We start from the raw sequence: 17,915 nt of genomic DNA, 5'->3' as shown, positions 1-17,915 counted from the left end.
GATATTTAAGGTACCACTGGTTCCAAGGACCCTCTGTAGTTGTAAGAGGAGTAACAAACTCATATGTGTCTGCTAGCAGATCCATAGTTGAGTTACCATAGCTTCTTAGCCCAATAAGACCACAACAGAATTCACCAACATTCAGTAACTTGTTCTTAACCCAAAGAAACGACTTATATGCCACATATCTCACCAGGCTAGCTCAGTCTGGAAGCAAATGAAAAGCTGTATTTACAAGCAGAGTCTAAAATCTACAATGAAATGCAATGAATATGTACAAATATACAAAATTCACAACATTCACAAATATATACAATCAACAGAAAAAGCACAACCGATCTCCCTTTGCTTCCCCCCAAGGGGACCCTCCCAAAGGGGCCTCTCTCTCCCAGGAGCTTCCCCCCAGACCCACCTGGACAGAGAAGCACAGTTTGTTAATCAGAAAGTTGTTAACTTAGCTGCCAAGGTCAGTGTGTGTTATCTTCAGCCAGAAGAGAAGAAGAAACAGCAGCCAGACAGCCCAGCAACTGCCCCCACTGCAGAATGCAGAATGTGCAGAGTGCCTACTTTGTTTTGGGTAATAGTTCTTAAACATTTCTATCTATCCAATGGAAGTGTTTAGAACAATCGTTATTTTGCTTTCTTACACCCAATAGTGACTTATTTACATTCTTTCACTTTCTCTGTTCTGAACTTTGCAAGGAAAAATTAAAAAGACAGTTTCAAACCATCACACATGCCTATGAAGTAATGGCATTATCTTTTCTTGCTGCTGTAATAAAACACTGAAGCAGACTTTGATACCTAATTGTACAAAGCTTTACTCTTTCGAGTGTCTATTCTAGTTGCCTTCTCCAAACTATTGTCATCAGTCAAGTCTTTTTTTTTTTAATTATTGTATCTTAATTTGGTAAGTGTATATTAATTAGTGTAATTTCTTGTTTTAGGCACAGGCTGATAGCATTGCATTCTGTTCTTTCAACTCAAGATCAAGCAGCTGCATTTGCAATACCTCCTCTTGGTGTCAGAAAGGTACAATATGTGTAAGAAGGCAAAGTTCACCACTTAAAGGGGAAACTTCCTGTGGGTGTATCTCTGAATTCCCTTAAAATCAAATCACACACAACTACACAACAACCAGTTCCTTATGGAATTCTGTAACAGCAAAAGAAAATTCTTCTGGGATAGTAATGTGCCCTTGTGGCCCAGAGGGCTAATGGTCCCTTCCAATCTCTAATGTATTGTGATTCTGTGATTGTAATCTGATAGTCTGTAAAAAGCTTGACAGTAATTACACAAATTTTTAAACCTAGTATTTTTTAAGAGCCTCTTGAATTGTTGCTTTCCTTTTATTTTGCTATTGTTAAACCGTTAACTAGCTACAAAAATAGTGTTTTACTTACTTCCAAACTATTTGTTAATTAAAGTTAGCCAGTTTTGGCGGGCACTAGCTAGTAATTTGGGTGGATCATGAAACAGAGTAAATGTGAAATTTTCACTTAACTTGACTCCTTAGTAACTGGGGAAGATTAAACCATTTTCCAAGTCAGGTAGCTTTTAATTCTTTGTCAGACTGTTTAAGGAAATGTTTCTGGAGTAAAAAAACAAACAAACAAAAATCCCACAACCTTTTATCCAAATTTACTCTATAATAATGATTAAAAGGATGAAAACTATTAGACAGACATTCCATAATTTTTATTTATGTTACTTCATTTCAGATTGTCCTGGCCACCAATATAGCAGAGACAGGTATCACAATACCAGATGTTGTCTTTGTAATTGATACTGGGAGAACAAAAGAAAATAGGTGAGAATTTGATTTTCATCAGTCATACTGTTATCATTGTAAATATTTGGAGCTTAGTACTGGAAGAATTTTGTGTTCTTACTAAACTACAGTTCTGGACAAGAATATTGGTAAGCTTATTGAACAGCTTACAGTTTAGGTACAAGTTTTGGATGAATCTTCGGATTTTCAAATGGTGTGAAGATCAAGGGAGTTCTTCGTTGATCTAGAAAGCGGTGATTAAGTACTGGCTTAAAACTGAAGTGGATTTTTTTTTTTATATACAGACTCAATTTTAGAAGCTATGTTTTGCCTATTTTAAATGCGAAAAGCCCTAGAGAATGTGTTAGAACGGTTCTGAATTGCCAGGGATATGAAGTAATAGAGTAACTCTTAATTTTCCAATTTTTACCTTTTCATTAAAGACTTGTACCCAAAGTGACATAGTTTCCCCCAGGTATGCTTAGTTTCCAAAACTACAGTGTTTTCAGATGAATACTATTTAGATATATTATCAATATGCTGGTATTTAAGTATGCATTAAAACTTTAATTCTGAAAATCTGAATGGGCACTCACTTTACCGTTTTTAAGGTATCATGAAAGTAGTCAGATGAGTTCTCTGGAAGAGACCTTTGTTAGTAAAGCTAGTGCTCTGCAGCGACAAGGAAGAGCTGGCCGTGTTAGGGATGGATTCTGCTTCCGAATGTACACAAGAGAAAGGTACTGTAAACTTGGTTAAGGAAGATTTGGTAACTCTCATCAATATTTTTGTCTTTTTTTTCTTTTCCTGTGGTAAAACCAGAAGTCTTGTTAAAGTTCTCTTTAGTTACTGTAAACTGGAAAGATTTATTTTTTTTTATCATAATTTGAACATCATAGTAGTAAGTCTTAACAGTAGTCTGCTTAATGATTTTTTTAAAGTTTATTTTATTCTTAGCATACTCTATGATTTTTTCTTTCCAAACACATTATAAAGTGCAGCATCAAGGAATTTTAAAAGACCAGTGTTTAAAAACATCTACTGCCCCACAAACCTAACTTCCTGAACTTTGAACTTTTTTTTTTAATGAGACAAATCTGTAGGTTTCTGAGGTGATATCTCTATGCATAAGAGATGGGGAAAATAACAAATTATGCACCACTGCAGAATTAGTTTCTGTTACTGCAGTGGAATAACCTTTTTCCTACTTGTTTGGAAGTCTGAGAAATGCTTATACATAACTAATGAAATGTGGATTTTAGTCATGTACAAGACTTCCAGTTTTAAAGCTATGCATTTTTAAGGCTTGTTTTTAATTGAGGTCTTGCTGCCTTTCCTTCTCTTTCAATAAAACTTTTGCTTTCCACATGACTTAATTCAAAGGATGAACAGTTTATCTATGCATTAAAATAAGTGCCATTCCTGCCTTATCTATGCATTAAAATAAGTGCCATTCCTACCTTACCCCTCAACAACATCTGCAAAGAAGGAGCATGTGAAATCTGAGTTTGTGTTGAATTTGAAGAGTAAACTGAATATTTGTCTTTTGATGTTTTTGTGATGCTGCAGGTTTGAAAGTTTCATGGAATATTCTGTGCCAGAAATACTGCGTGTGCCTCTGGAAGAATTATGCCTTCATATTATGGTATGACTGTGGTTTTAGAATTGCTGGCTTTCCTGGTAAAAATATTACATATGCCTTTGGAGGAATTACACCTTCATACTACCATGTGGTTTTGGAATTACTGACCTTTTTGTCTAAAAATGTTTTCTGGGACAGCCCTAATCCTATGTAGTTAGTGGGGCTTCTGCCACCACGGTGTGAGGGAACCCAGTACCTATGGGTTGGAAAATCCAGAACATGCTGCTGACTGAGAACAACATGCTATACTATTTCAGTTTACCTCAGAGTGGCAATTCAAACTTAAATACCCTTCAAACTTATTTCTGCAATTCCATTCCCTCTCTCCATCATGAGTGAGTAGGATACACATGGGGAAGAATGGCAGCCTGACAAAATAGTGCCATGTGGAGCTGCATCTCGTCAAGTCTGAGAGTCTCCTGCTCATATGTCTTCACTGGTAACACGCTTCTCTGATTGGTGGTTCTTCCAAACAGTGGTTGTGTTAATTTACTACAGGGCACGTCTGTGTTCTGGGAACCAAGAAGCTGATTTAGAGGGGAGGGAATGTAGGCTTTTGATTGCAAGAATGGCTTTCCAGTTTCCTCTGTAGCTGCCACAAAAGTTTGTTGCAATTTTTGTGTTGAAATATATGCCCATTTACTCCACAGAAATGCAGTCTTGGCTCCCCTGAAGATTTCCTCTCTAGAGCCTTAGACCCACCACAGCAGCAAGTAATTGGTAATGCAATGAACCTGTTGAGGAAGATTGGGGCTTGTCTGTTAAATGAGCCCAAGCTGACTCCATTGGGCCAGCACCTTGCAGCCCTTCCTGTCAATGTAAAGATTGGCAAAATGCTTATATTTGGCGCTATATTTGGCTGCTTGGATCCTGTGGTGAGTTAAAAAAAGATATCTACATTTCTGAAAAGCATAAACGGTTAACTCTTTACAATCAGTTTGATTTCTTGAAGCATATTTTTTTGAAAGGATGATGCAAGAAGTTAAAATAGGTATTTCAAGATGAGGGCACCTGGATGTCATGGAGGGAAATGTTCTTGTGCTCTTTACACTTGGGTTCAAGGACCTTAAAGGTCTTATCCCACCTAAATGATTCTATGATTCTAAACTCCTAGGTACTTTTCACAAGGGGGTAGTCAGACTTAATCCTCAGTTCTGTCTGCTACTATTCCAGGGAATATGATACTTAGAGAAAAAGCCCTTTTATGTGTAGGTTGGACCAATCTAGATTACCCCACAGTTTGTGGACCAATAATCTGCTGATGTAAAGTTATTGGAGATTAATTGATGTGGTAGTTTACTGTAGGAAAACTGTGGCAGAGTTTATACTTTCACCTTTTCTATTTAATTTACTGCAAATTAGGAGGAAGCCTAAGTATGTTAGTTGCTGAAAATTAAGTTAAAATTCCTTATTTTCTCGATACCTGCTGTTAAAGTGGTATAATCTCAAGCAGTTGCTTAATCTGATCTTCAGTGTGTCGTACCAGGTATTGCTCTGTCAGTTGGCAATTTCATGTGAGTTTTCGGTTTGTTTTTCTTTTATCTGTATGTATAAGGCACTATTAATCTAAATTGTGAGTTATGTGTAAGAAATTTTTATGGTGAGAAGTTTCCCTTGAGATGTAGTAGAAGTTAAATTATGATTACATGTTACCGGTAATATTTTTTTATCATAAGCCTGTAATTTTCTAATAAAATGTGTGCTTTGCTCACTTCAGGCAACTCTGGCTGCAGTTATGACAGAAAAATCCCCATTTACTACACCAATTGGTCGAAAAGATGAAGCAGATCTTGCAAAGTCATCACTTGCAATGGCAGTTTCAGACCATATAACAATCTACAATGCTTACTTGGGGTAACTGATAATTCTCCTGTGCTTATAGCTAGATGTTGATAACACCTAAGTAATGTAGTTCTGAAAAGAATCATTAAGTGTCTTCTGTTGAATTGTTTGCATCTCAATCAGAACAGTAGATTGTAAAGTATTCTAACATAATGTAGCTTGCTTAGTACCTTATCCTTTTAATGACTTTTAGCTATCCACATATACAGAGGTGTACTGGATCTGTTTATCTTTCTGTCTAAAATAGATTGTGTGCTGTTTGGGATACGCTGACCTGAATATTTTGTATTTGAGAAAGTACAAGTATATTTATTATACAACTACATGCATTTCAGGGTCTTTTTTCTTCTTAGGATGTTATCACCAAGTCTCAAAAAACCACACCTGAGTCTCGTTTCCACTGTCAAAACAGACAGAAGTGTGTGATTTTTGAGATAAAATTGCCATGTATGTTTTTGTTAGTATCTACCAAATTTATATGGTGTGGTCTTTCACCAGCAGCATTCATCTTTATTAATTCCACTTAGTTCTAGTTTTGAGTGGAGGATGCTGACCAAAACTCAGTATTGCCTTTCAGCTTAATGCCGCTTTCATATTTTTATACTCTTGATGTGATTTTTTTTTTTTTTTTTTGGTTTTGGGGGGTTTTTGCTGTAATAAGGAGGGGTTTCTTAGGTGGAAAAGGGCTCGACAAGAAGGGGGATATCGTACTGAAATGACTTATTGCAGAAGAAATTTTCTTAATAGGACTTCACTGTTAACTCTGGAGGTAAACCAAATAATTCTGCTCTTCACAGGGAAGTTATTTGTTAAAATTTCCCTCTGAAAATGTCATCCAGTTTGAAAGATGTGCTATATAAGAGTTACAATTTAGACAAGACACAAACAAGTGGAATGCTAAGGACTGATTACATGCACGCCCTCAAATGAGGTAGCTCTCTATGCATTTTGAGTTTTGATTACACATTTTGTTGCTATACATCTTCCAGTCATTGCCATTGGAGAAGCCAATCCTTACTTCCACCAAAGAATCGAAGCTTAGGAATTAAAATACTTAGGTTGTGTTAATGTTGGTATTAAATGGCAGCTCTGATAAGTTTGAAAGATGAGCCACAAAAAATATATAAAAGGCCTCTTATTTTGGTAGAAAAAATGTCTTAATTAGGCTTTCCTGTTTAAGTTTGGGTGACCAAGGTCTCCTAGGCAGAAGTGGATCTTTGATGCAAGTTTGGTTTTGTTTTAACTACAGGTGAGAGACTTAGTATTTGCAGTAGATAGTACCATGTATCTAATCTTCTATTCCAGGTCTTGTTTTTCTCTTAGAAACAGACAGAATTAAAAAGTGGTTGCAGAAAATACAAGTGTTTTTCTAGTAAGAGATTTTTCTGCTGGGGAGGCACAAGTACTTGGCATGAAGTATCATTGCATGCTGATGGAGCAGAGCATGTACCTTTTAAATTCAGAGTTTTACTAATACCTTACTAATTTCAGGATGTGAAGCAAGAACTCATAAGGGTGGTCAGAGCAGCAGGGTTCACAGCACCTACAATGCAATTTGGATTGGATGGAAATGGAACCACACAATCCCTTTCTCTCCATGAAATAGCTCTTCTTAAAGCCGTGTTGACTGCAGGGCTTTATGACAACGTTGGAAAAATAATATATATGGAATCTGTGGATATTACAGAGAAGCTGGCTTGCATGGTAGAAACTGCTCAGGGTAAAGCACAAGTGCATCCTTCCTCTGTAAACCGAGACTTACAAACACACGGATGGCTTCTTTACCAGGAGAAAGTAAGTGCAAATAGTAAATGCGACTGTAAAGGTGGAGTTGTTCCTCTAATATTAAGTAACATAGATCAGTGTAAAGTGTACCTGAATATCTTCATCTTAAATGTGTTTAGTATCTAATGGTCCTGAAGTCCATAAAAATGAGTCAACTGAAGAAAAAAGGGTGAACATCGTGAACAAGTGTGTTCATGATGAAACTGGTAGCTACGAATGGTACTCCCATTCCACGATACCTTTCTGTTTAAATTTTTAAAGGGAAGCTGTGGCTTTAGTTAATTTCCTGGTAGCTTATAAGCCTGTCACTTACCTAGGTATAACGTCTTTTACGTGGTCCAGAGCAGACAAATCGCTGTTGTTTTTTTCTGTGTATAATTACTTAGGCTGATTGGATCTTATAAGTAAACATACACAGTATTTTCCTTTGAAAATGAGATAGATTCGGTGTTACAGATTTTTGTATGGTTTGGGGTTTTTTTTGTTGTTGTTTTTAATGGCTGTGTTTGTTTATATGCAGGTGGAATGAGGGGTGCATTGGGGGATAGCATGCAGGATGAGGTCGAACAGTGTGAGGTGGGATAGGGCCATGGGATGGGGTGGTGGAGGAGGTATGGGGTGGGATGAGGTGGTGTAGTGTGACACCGTGTGGTGCACAACAGGGTGATTCGTGGTGGGGTGGGATGTGGGGCAGTGTGAATCAAGATGGTGCATCAGGGTGAAGCAGGGCAGTGGGGGACAGTGTGGTACAGTTTGGGGCAGGGTTGTGCAGGATGGGTCAATGTGGGATGGGGTAGTGCAAGGCACGGCAGTGAGGTGTGGGATGGATCATGTGGTGTGGGAGGAAGCAGTGTCGTCAGACGGGTGCGGGGCAGGGTGAAGCCGAGATGGTGTTTGTGATGGCTTGAAACTGCCTTTTTAATTTTTCCTTGCAAAGTTCAAAACAGAAAAGTGAAAGAATGTAAATAAGTCACTATTGGGTGTAAGAAAGCAAAATAACGATTGTTCTAAACACTTCCATTGGATAGATAGAAATGTTTAAGAACTATTACCCAAAACAAAGTAGGCACTCTGCACATTCTGCGTTCGGCAGTGGGGGCAGTTGCTGGGCTGTCTGGCTGCTGTTTCTTCTTCTCTTCTGGCTGAAGATAACACGTACTGACCTTGGCAGCTAAGTTAACAACTTTCTGCTTAACTAACTCTGCTTCTCTGTCCAGGTGGGTCTGGGGGGAAGCTCCTGGGAGAGAGAGAGGCCCCTTTGGGAGGGTCCCGTTGGGGGGAAGCAAAGGGAGATCGGTTGTGCTTTTCTGTTGATTGTATATAGTTGTAAATGTTGTGAATTTTGTATATTTGTACATCTTCATTGCATTTCATCGTAGATTTTAGACTCTGCTTGTAAGTACAGCCTTCATTTGCTTCCAGACTGAGCTAGCCTGGTTATTGTCGGGGGGGGGTGGAATTTCAGCTCACACCGACATAGTGTTGTGCAGGGTGGTTTGAGATGCGCGGTGCGGCACAGCCCTCGGAAGTCGTGCTCTCTCCCGCTGGCAGACGCTGATGCTGTCGAAGTGTGCCGACGGGGCTGCCCTTCCTCCTCCTCCTCTTCATTCTCCACCTCCTCCTCCCGCCGCTCCGGCCGGGACCTGGGACGGGAACGAGCGACAGGAGCCGCAGGAGGAGACGGCGGGCGTGGACACCATGCTGCGTGAAGTATCGGAGAAGCACCGCGCTCCTCTGCGAAGCCTGGGGGCCGGTTCGGGAGCCGGCCTTGGAGGGAGCCCGTGTGGAAGCCCCACAGCCGAGCGCCCGCGGCTGGCCCCGAGCCTGCACGGCGCCTTCCGCGGGCTGCGTACGGTCCGCGCCGCTCCGCGCTCCGGCGGCGAGGAGCTGGAGGGACCCGGCAGCCTGCGGGCTGCGCTGGGGGAGGCGGGTAGCATCCGCACCCTGGCCTTCCCGCAAGGCAGCGCCTTCACAGTCCGCACGGCCGCCGGCGGGTACCGCTTCCGCTGGGTGCCAAGCTAAGCACCCCACCGCCCCTACCACGCGTGTCCCGGGCGCGCCGTCGGCACCCTCCCGTTTTTCTCGTCGCAAGTGCGTACTGGCGTTTTCCCCGCGGCTGGAGGCTGGAGCGGAGAAGGAAGAAGCACGCCGACGGCGACGGGGGCGACGGGGGCGAGCCTCGGGCGCCGCCGCTGCTGTGGTCGTCAGACTTTACACAGGGCTGCCGCAGTTTTCGAGTCAGCTATTCTCTGCCAGTAATTTACTAATGCATGTAGAGATTAAATGAAGTTCTACCCGATTTTACCTGGAGATTTTACTCGGCTCCGCGGGCGCGGGGAAGGGCACCGCGGGCGCGGGAGCTGCCGGCGCGGCCTGGGGAGGCGGTGAGCGTTTCCGCCCCCGGCGAAGGAAAAGCGGGCGGACAGTCCCTGGCTTGGCCCCGATCCCCTGTGCCCCTGCTCTCAGGGCGGGGCCGAGGGGCTGCGCCAGAGGGAAGCTCTAGAAGAGGCGGTGCCTCTCCCCCGCCAGCACCCCGGTCCGCCGGCCCCCGACCGGTCTTTGCTGGGCCGTGTGTGGGCATCAGTTTGCGGGTTGAGTCTTACAGGTACTGCTCAAATGGTAGGGCCGGGGCCGCCAACACTTGAAAGCCTAAGGTGTGAGCAGGAAAAATGGAAAACAGCCCGCGGCACTTTGCCTCTACTGAACCCCGTACTGGGAGGGTGAAGATCCTCCCACTGTCAAGAGTCCCTCACGGCTGCGCCGCCGAACCTAAGCTGAAATCACCGACGGTGCTGGCGGAGAGTAAACTGACACCCAGGCTCTGGTGATGGGCTATCTGGGTATTGTCTGCCGCAAGCGCTGTCACACTGTGCTTGTTCTGTCCTGACACCTGCTGGGCTCCGGCCACAGTCCAGCACGGGTCACTCGTTCCATGCTGCCCTGAAAGGGGAGTACTCGCAAGGGAGACTTTAGATGTGTATATGCTCTTTTGACGTCACTTTTCGTACAAGGACAAGGTCAATAAAATGGGGAGGCGGGGTGGGGAGGGGGGAACAGGGACGGGACGGGGGAAATTACAATTCTGTGACTGTTCTCTTTCCTCGAAGGTTTGCTGTGATATACTGCCCACTTGGTAAGTGGCACACGCCTGGATTACAGACCTGCTGGAAAAACAATAAATATCTGTTTTGATGTTAAACCTGAGGAAGCGTTAGTACACTGCATCCTCGGCCAGTAGGTTAGTGTGACGTGAGAGACATCCAAAACATCATTATTAATCCTTCATGTATTAAGTGGATTATTCCAGATATATGATACATCTTTGATAACAGCATTCAAGGTAACTTTAGCAATGGTAAGGTATATGCTTCAAAACAGAAGTAAGATTGTGTGATGTACCTCGGGCATGGATAAATGTGTTACGCAAGTCATATCACAATTCAGGTTAATGATGGGGAACTGTATCTTAGTCCCCAAAGTACAGGACAGAGTAGCACACTGGATGTTCAGAAGAATATTGTTAAGTGGGGAGGAAGAAAAGGAGCTCTCATTTGCTCTCTGTAGTTAACCCATCACTTGCTCAGTATCTTTTGTGAAGTACTGAAATGGCCACAACCACTGAGTAATTTTGTAACCTTTCCAGTGATGTACTATGCACATAGTTTGCCCTTTTGATTTGCAACTGGGAATCGCCTGCCTTCTTTTAGGGTCTAGCATAGCCTAAAACATGAAGATTTTGAATTGCTGAGAGCTAGATGCATCTTCTGATTTTTCTCGTGGTTTGGGAATCGGTTTTTAAACTTGCTTTTCTCTACTTGCTGTTTTGTTTTCTTTCCTAGATGATAAAGTCTTACACATCATCAAAGAACTGATAAAAACAGAGAATGGTAACTAAAAATAGAAATCAATAGTAAACCAAAGCCTTGGTAATAGCAGGAGGAATGTGCTCCAGCATTAAGCATAAGCATTCAAATTCTTTGTGTGATTGATACCAGCCATGATCAGGAAAGACCACGTGATTGTGCACAGAATTTTTCTTCTCTGCATACTTTTTAAAGATGAACATTAAATATGTTTAGCCTTTACAATACCTGCCATTTTGATGCCATTTGACTGTATGAACAATAGATGGAAGCAGTTTCTTTTCAATATAAGAATGGCTATGGCAAAATTCCTCTTTATGTTTGATGTACTAACAAGGCCATCACTGGTGGTGCAGACTGTAGTAGTGATTAAAGATTGGGTCCTGAATCTCAGCCAAATAGAAATGTTAGGTGTGTGCAAACAGAAGACACATCTTTCTTTTGTGGGTTTCCCATGTGTATGATTTACATTGAGAAGATAGTATGGACTGCCATGAACAGGTACTCAGCTAAACAAATGTACTAAGCAGCACCCTCTCCCCACCCTCTGCCTTTTCTCATACTTGTTGCTCCCTATCTCCCGTGATCCTTGACTCTTGATTTTACCGTAATAAGTTTTCCTGCCCCTTTCCTATGTTAAGTTTTGCCACTGTCCTGAGAGCCCCATCAAATGAACACTTTTCAAGGCTACAGCAGGGCAGTTCCTTTAATGACATTCTGGTCTTTGTTACTCTCTCTTATCACTGGTTCACAACATTTGTCTCTGTTCCTTGTTTCTTAGTTCTTCTACGCTGAATATTGCTTAACAAGAGAGCTTAATCAACCAGCTGCTCTTTATTCCACTGATCCACACCATTTACAATTACAAAGTGAAATTTTGGATCACTAACTTGGCTTTTGAGAATGAGGAAGACCTTTGTCGGGGAGCAGAGTTCACTATTAACCAATTGCACTCAAATAGGAACTCTGTATGTATAGGCAGAGCCACAGGGCAGAAGGTAATTCTTTTTTTAATCTGAAAAGCAATTTCCATAAGCCAGAGGTTTATTAGTATACGGAATGGGCACTGAGGAAAACATATGAAAATGCAAAATATGTGGAGCTGCCCAGCGTGATGGTCATAGCAGAGATGGTATTGCTATGCTGAGAGAAACGTAGGGCTGCAAGAAATACAGCTTGTGCGTGTTACCCTGCACTCAGTTCTGAAAGAGGCAAGTTCTCTTAATAGTGGTTTGCTAAGAACTCTGAGGGAAACGTCACATCTGTTATCCTTTTACAAATTATGATGAACTAGGGGTAGTCCTGATTTCCTAGAAGAGGGGGGTCTTTTATTTAACTGCAGAGTACACAACATTTTAGTAAAGAAGCATGTAAGGAGATTTTTGTCTTTTAAGACCTCAAGTTTGCACTTTTATTTCCAGACTAATTCTGCTTTCATGTCAGAGGTATAGAAATTAAAACTCCCAGACTACGTTCCTTCAACACAAACTTTAATCTGCACCCTGAACATTTTCCTAGATTTTGTTCAAGTTGAGGTACTTTGGAAACAGGAATTGGAAATACATATCAGTAATTTTAACGACCTCCAAGTTCCTGTTTCCCTTGGTTTTGAATTTTGCATGTCAGTTGTTGGTTTAAAATAGCTAAACCCTTGTTCTTGAGTTCTTCATTATTTAATGTGATGAACAGAGAGGGGGGGTGGAGGTGAGGGGCTGTTCCATCAGAGGTATTCTCTGTGTTTCTCTAGCATGCCTTGCCTTGTAATCTTTTAAGAAAAAGCTGCTTTCCATTGTTGTTAAGGGGATATATTGAAATAAGTAGGAAATTGCAATCTTTTGAGTGAGCAATTTTTCTATAAAACATGAAACATCACACTGTTGTGTACAGCTAAGCGCAGTCATCTTAAAATTTAAAAGAAGAAACAAAGACTACAGTGGCTTTCTGCAGTGTATGTGAGCAACTTTTGAGCCTGTGCTGTTTTTGGAGCGGATGAACTTTCTCTTCTGTTCCTTTTATTTAATAAATACTTCTGTTAACACCCTTGTGCTACCTTTTTCTTAATGCATTTGTCAAACACAAGACCAGTATCAATGGATCTTTCTCACCATGATCACAACAGGGCTTTTCAACATGTCCTTTTGTTTTAAAGGCAGCATATCCTCCTGGTCTCTATATTCTTGGCCTCTGCCACTTAAGCTGAAGCATTCCCACCTTGTCTCTTTTGCTGCTGGAGTCATATATTGCATGAAGTTGGTTTTCTTTCCTTTCTCCTGTTGATATCCTCCCCATCCCTCACCACAGGAGGGTTTTTTTTGGGGGGGGGGTTGGGGTTTTTCTGTTTTTTTCACAAGTCCTTCCGTCACCTGTAGCAGACTTGATCAATGGGTCATATAATCAAATTGTGTCTGACAAAGTAGTTGTGTCTGGCCTCAACTCTGCCCTGTAAAGCAGTGGCTGCAATGCAGGAACATTTTGATTTCCCTCCATCTGGCTTTTTAAAAATAATACTGTTGCATCATTAGTCCATGAATGGAACTGGAAGACCCAAACTACTTAGAAAACTACAGCATTCACAGTGTTTCCTCTGGTATTTCCCAGTGACATCAAATGAAAGTATTTACTTACACAGAACAGTCTCTAGCTGTGTGAGTTTACTGGGTTCTGAGTTAAAATGTTAGGAGCTGGAAAGTTGTTTATACAATCATAAAATAGTTTGGGTTGAAAGGGACCGAGTCCAACCAGCCTGTAAATGGGCAGGGACGTCTTTAGATTGTATTGCTCAGAGCCCCATCCAACGTGATTTGAATGTTTCGAGGGACTGGACTGCTACCACCTCTTGGGGCAACCTGTGCCAGTATTGCACCACCCTTGTTGTAAATAATGTATTTCTCGTATCTAGTCTGAGTCTACATTCTTGTACTTTAAAGCTATTACCCCTTGTCCTATTGCTATGGGCCCTGCTAAAAGGATTGCCCCATCTTTCTTATAGGCCTCTTTACTGGGAGGGTGCTCTTCTGTTCTCCAGGCTGACCAACCCCAACTCTCAGCCTGTCCTCATGGCAGAGGTGTTCCATCCCTCAGGTTTTGTGGCCCTGTTCCAGCAATCCATGTCCTTGCTGTACTGAGGACTCAGATGCAGCACTTCAGGTGAGTTCTCACCAGAGCAGAGGGGCAGACCTCCTTCCATCTGCTGGCCACACTTCTTTTCTATGAAGCTTGGGATATGATTAGCTTTCCAGGCTACCAATGCACATTGTCAGCTCATGCCCAACTTTTCATCCACTAGTACCCCTGAGTTCTTTGCTCCAGGGCTGCTCTCTGCCCATTCATCTTTCAGCCTGTATTGGTACTGGGGATTGCTCCAACCCAGAGGCAGGACCTTGCACATGGGCCCACGTACCAAGACTTTCTCTGGCTGGCATCCTGTCCTTTGGGTGTGTCAGTCTCACCACTCATCTGGTTGTCGTCTGCAAACTTGCAAAGGGTGCACTGAGTCCCACCATGTTGTTGATGAAGATACCAAACAGTGCTGGTCCCAGTGCAACCATTCATCCAACTCCTTATCCACCAAACAGTCCACCCATCAAGTCCATATCTTTAGAGAGAAAAATGTTGTGGAGGGCCGTGTCAAAGGCCAAAATGAAAGACATAGTAGTTTCAGCTGGCTGGCCTCAGACCATTTTGTTACTGGTTTGATGGCACTTCTACTCAGTTTGCCCTCCGTTCTCTTTCCAGAGCAAGGGGGCCGTGCTCGGAGCTGCAGCCGTCTCACGCCGTGGGAAGCGCCGGAGAACAATCAGAGGTTGTGCTAACTCGGTTCCTTTCGACCCAGCCATGGATTTTGTTTTCGAGAGGCAGCTCCCCACCAGCAGCGCCCAGCCGGGCTCTCCGCAGCGGGCGGGGCGGGGCGGGGCGGGGCGGGGCGGGGCGGGGCGGGGAGGTGGGCTGGAGGCGGGCGGCCGCTTAAATAGCCGTAGCTTCGGCCTCTCTCCCCCTCCCTCAGGATGGTGTCGGGAGGTAGCGAGCACCAGTGCAGAGCTGACTGCCCCGGCAGCTGCCTGCGGTGGCCGAGGGCGGCGGCGCCGGTCTTGGCGGCGAGCCGAGAACAGCTGCAGGCGTTCCGCGAGTACGGGGAGAGTTGGTACCTCTCCGTCAAGGAGCTGGAGAGCCGCTTCCCGCCACGAGAGCCGCTCGCCCAGCAGCCGCAGGTGAGTGCGGAGGCGGGAGGTGTGCGAACGGAGGGAGGGAGCAGCCCTGTGCCATTCTCGCCTGACCTTCGCTGCCGGTGTTGCAGGTGACGGCGAAGAGGCGCTGCAAGCTGGTCGGCTGGCTCCGCCTCCTGAACGAGTACTTGAGCCTCTCTTTCGAGACCTTCTGCCAAGCCATCAACATCCTCGACCGCTTCCTCGTCACCACTCCCGTTGCCACTGACTGCTTCCAGCTTCTGGGGCTGACTGCGCTGTTCATTGCTAGCAAACAGGTAGGGCAGCCTCGGAGCCCGCCTGCCTCGGAGCCCGTGTTTCTGTAGCTTCTTCTCAGCCCCTCCTAGCCTTACACCCTCTCTATTCCCTCCGGGCTACTCTGCCGGCTGACGTACCCGCACCCTGTCCCAATTTGCAGGTGGAGGTGCAGCCTCCCACGATGGAGGAGCTCCTCGCCCACTGCAGCGGCGCGTTCAGCCGCCAGCAGCTCCGCAATTTAGAGTGTATCGTCCTACGCCGCCTGAACTTCGACCTGGCGGCGCCCACCCTCAGCTTCTTTCTGGAGTACTTCAACCTAGTGCGGCTGGAGGCTCCGCGGGCTGACGCCCGGGAGGCGGCGGATGCCTGGAGCCTAGCCGTGGGGATCGCGGGGCTCAGCCTGGCCGACTACGCCTTCATCGATTACGCGCCTTCCCTTCTGGCTGAGGGCAGCCTGGGGCTGGCGGACCGGCTGCTGCAGCACCGCAGACCTGCGAACCTGGAGGTCAGCGGCTACCCGGAGGAGCTCCTGCAGGACTGCATGGCCCAGCTGCATCTCCTGGTGTCACTAAACGAAGACTCTCTGTCCGCTCTCCTGCCCTGGGAGGTGGCTCGGAAGTGCTCCTGGCGGCACGGCAGCCGCTGACTGCGGGGCGATGCCCCCCCGTTGCTTGTGCCTGCAGCAAGGGCAGTGCCTGGGTGAGCTCTGTCTCTGTGCTGGCTGGTCCTTGGCGGTCCTAAGAGGTGATGTGGGAGTCCAATTCACTGTTCGAGTCATTGAAGTTTTGAAAATTAGACCATATTTTGTACATGATGTTACGTGCTTGCTCAGTCCAACAGTGTTTAAATTTTATATAAAATCAATTTCATGCCCTGTATTATTTGTTTGCTGGGTGGTCTGTAAATGTAATAGTGGAAGAACCACCTGGACGTTAATAAACTAATTTCTGTTTCCCACTTCCCACTATTACACAGTAGTCAACGACTGGGAAAAATTAGTAACATTACTGACCTAAGTGTAGGGGGGAAGACAACACACCAGAACAGTTTAACATCAAAACAGATATTTATTGTTTTTCCAGCAGGTCTGTAATCCAGGTGTGTGCCACTTACCAAGTGGGCAGTATATCACAGCAAACCTTCGAGGAAAGAGAACAGTCACAGAATTGTAATTTCCCCCGTCCCGTCCCTGTTCCCCCCTCCCCACCCCGCCTCCCCATTTTATTGACCTTGTCCTTGTACGAAAAGTGACGTCAAAAGAGCATATACACATCTAAAGTCTCCCTTGCGAGTACTCCCCTTTCAGGGCAGCATGGAACGAGTGACGCGTGCTGGACTGTGGCCGGAGCCCAGCAGATGTCAGGACAGAACAAGCACAGTGTGACAGCGCTTGCGGCAGACAATACCCAGATAGCCCATCACCAGAGCCTGGGTGTCAGTTTACTCTCCGCCAGAACCGCCGGCGATTTCAGCTTAGGTTCGGCGGCGCAGCCGTGAGGGACTCTTGACAGTGGGAGGATCTTCACCCTCCCAGTACGGGGTTCAGTAGAGGCAAAGTGCCGCGGGCTGTTTTCCATTTTTCCTGCTCACACCTTAGGCTTTCAAGTGTTGGCGGCCCCGGCCCTACCATTTGAGCAGTACCTGTAAGACTCAACCCGCAAACTGATGCCCACACACGGCCCAGCAAAGACCACCTCGGCGGACCGGGGTGCTGGCGGGGGAGTGGCACCGCCTCTTCTAGAGCTTCCCTCTGGCGCAGCCCCTCGGCCCGCCCCGACTCCGCGGGCGCGGGAGCTGCCGGCGCGGCCTGGGGAGGCGGTGTGGCGTTTTCGCCTCCGGCGAAGGAAAAGCGGGCGGACAGTGCCTGGCTTGGCCCCGATCCCCTGTGCACCTGCTCTCAGGGCGGCGCCGAGTGCAGCGCGGAGGGTGCCCGGCGGAGCCAGCGCCGGGGCCGAGGTTGGTACAGGTGCCGTGGTGGAAGGATGGAACAGGGCGGCCGCCGCCGGGCTTTCAGCAGCATCTGCCCCAACAGGGTCCAGGGTCCACCCGCCCGCCTCGCCAAAAAGGCAGCACGGCCCGACGGGAGGGTGGTGGGGACCCTCCCGGCCGCCCTGAGCTCGCGAGCGCCCCTGCACCCCGCTCGCCGCAGCGCTGCCCCGTCGGCTCCCGCCGCACCCTCCCTCGGTGAGCCTGTCCGCGGTAGAGAGCCCTGATCCTCGAGTCTTCCAACGCGCCTCTCTGGTGCCCTGCATCGAGCTCTCTAACCCTGCCTCCTGCGTGCATGACACCCCCACCATGCCCTCCACTGTGTGTCTCCTGCTATGTTCCCCCCTTTCCATGTCTCCTGCTATGTCCTCCTCGGTGCTCCCTATCATGCTCCCCAGCTCGGTATCCTCTGCTATGCCCCTCGAGGATGCACCCTCGGCTGTACTTCACATTTCAGTGTGCCCCCCTGGCTATGCCCATCCCTGCCTGGGCTCCTCACCGATGTCTTTCACTGTCCTCAGCACTCACCACTATCGACTGGCAGGATTTGGCAGCCTGTGCCCCCA

The 17,915-nt window shown here is 45.7% G+C and overlaps 3 protein-coding genes across 3 annotated transcripts; all 3 read left to right on the top strand.

The window, feature by feature from the left end:
• The first annotated feature begins 1,756 nt into the window (after positions 1-1,756).
• LOC128979974 (ATP-dependent RNA helicase DHX29-like) lies at positions 1,757-7,569 on the top strand. Its single transcript, XM_054398372.1, has 8 exons — positions 1,757-1,810; positions 2,383-2,511; positions 3,341-3,416; positions 4,064-4,288; positions 5,131-5,267; positions 5,931-6,024; positions 6,747-7,049; positions 7,561-7,569. The coding sequence occupies exons 2-8, from the start codon at positions 2,402-2,404 to the stop codon at positions 7,567-7,569; spliced, it is 954 nt and encodes a 317-aa protein (XP_054254347.1). The 5' UTR covers positions 1,757-1,810; positions 2,383-2,401.
• A 20-nt stretch (positions 7,570-7,589) lies between these two features.
• On the top strand, positions 7,590-10,935 carry LOC128979973 (uncharacterized). The gene is made up of 4 exons (XM_054398371.1): positions 7,590-7,616; positions 8,592-9,050; positions 9,507-9,645; positions 10,880-10,935. The coding sequence occupies exons 1-4, from the start codon at positions 7,590-7,592 to the stop codon at positions 10,933-10,935; spliced, it is 681 nt and encodes a 226-aa protein (XP_054254346.1).
• Positions 10,936-12,017: 1,082 nt separating this feature from the next.
• LOC128979972 (cyclin-O-like) lies at positions 12,018-16,009 on the top strand. Its single transcript, XM_054398370.1, has 5 exons — positions 12,018-12,035; positions 14,639-14,796; positions 14,907-15,111; positions 15,198-15,383; positions 15,524-16,009. The coding sequence occupies exons 1-5, from the start codon at positions 12,018-12,020 to the stop codon at positions 16,007-16,009; spliced, it is 1,053 nt and encodes a 350-aa protein (XP_054254345.1).
• Positions 16,010-17,915: the final 1,906 nt, after the last annotated feature.

The sequence above is a fragment of the Indicator indicator genome (genome assembly GCF_027791375.1).
Source record: "Indicator indicator isolate 239-I01 chromosome Z unlocalized genomic scaffold, UM_Iind_1.1 iindZ_random_scaffold_243, whole genome shotgun sequence".
Lineage (NCBI taxonomy): Eukaryota > Metazoa > Chordata > Aves > Piciformes > Indicatoridae > Indicator > Indicator indicator.
This window is presented reverse-complemented; position numbering and strand designations above follow the sequence as displayed.

Excerpts from the sequence above, each read along its gene's own strand:
- LOC128979973 (XM_054398371.1), top strand. The coding sequence starts at position 7,590 with ATGCAGGATGAGGTCGAACAGTGTGAG. Across the intron at positions 9,051-9,506 it reads GCGGGTACCGCTTCCGCTGG|GGCGGGGCCGAGGGGCTGCG; the intron begins GTGCCAAGCTAA and ends CCCTGCTCTCAG. Across the intron at positions 9,646-10,879 it reads TTGCGGGTTGAGTCTTACAG|ATGATAAAGTCTTACACATC; the intron begins GTACTGCTCAAA and ends TTTCTTTCCTAG.
- LOC128979972 (XM_054398370.1), top strand. Across the intron at positions 14,797-14,906 it reads GCCCAGCCGGGCTCTCCGCA|GATGGTGTCGGGAGGTAGCG; the intron begins GCGGGCGGGGCG and ends CCCCTCCCTCAG. Across the intron at positions 15,384-15,523 it reads TGTTCATTGCTAGCAAACAG|GTGGAGGTGCAGCCTCCCAC; the intron begins GTAGGGCAGCCT and ends CCCAATTTGCAG.
- LOC128979974 (XM_054398372.1), top strand. The coding sequence starts at position 2,402 with ATGAGTTCTCTGGAAGAGACCTTTGTTAGTAAAGCTAGTGCTCTGCAG. Across the intron at positions 2,512-3,340 it reads CGAATGTACACAAGAGAAAG|GTTTGAAAGTTTCATGGAAT; the intron begins GTACTGTAAACT and ends GTGATGCTGCAG. Across the intron at positions 5,268-5,930 it reads ATCTACAATGCTTACTTGGG|GTGGAAAAGGGCTCGACAAG; the intron begins GTAACTGATAAT and ends GGGGTTTCTTAG.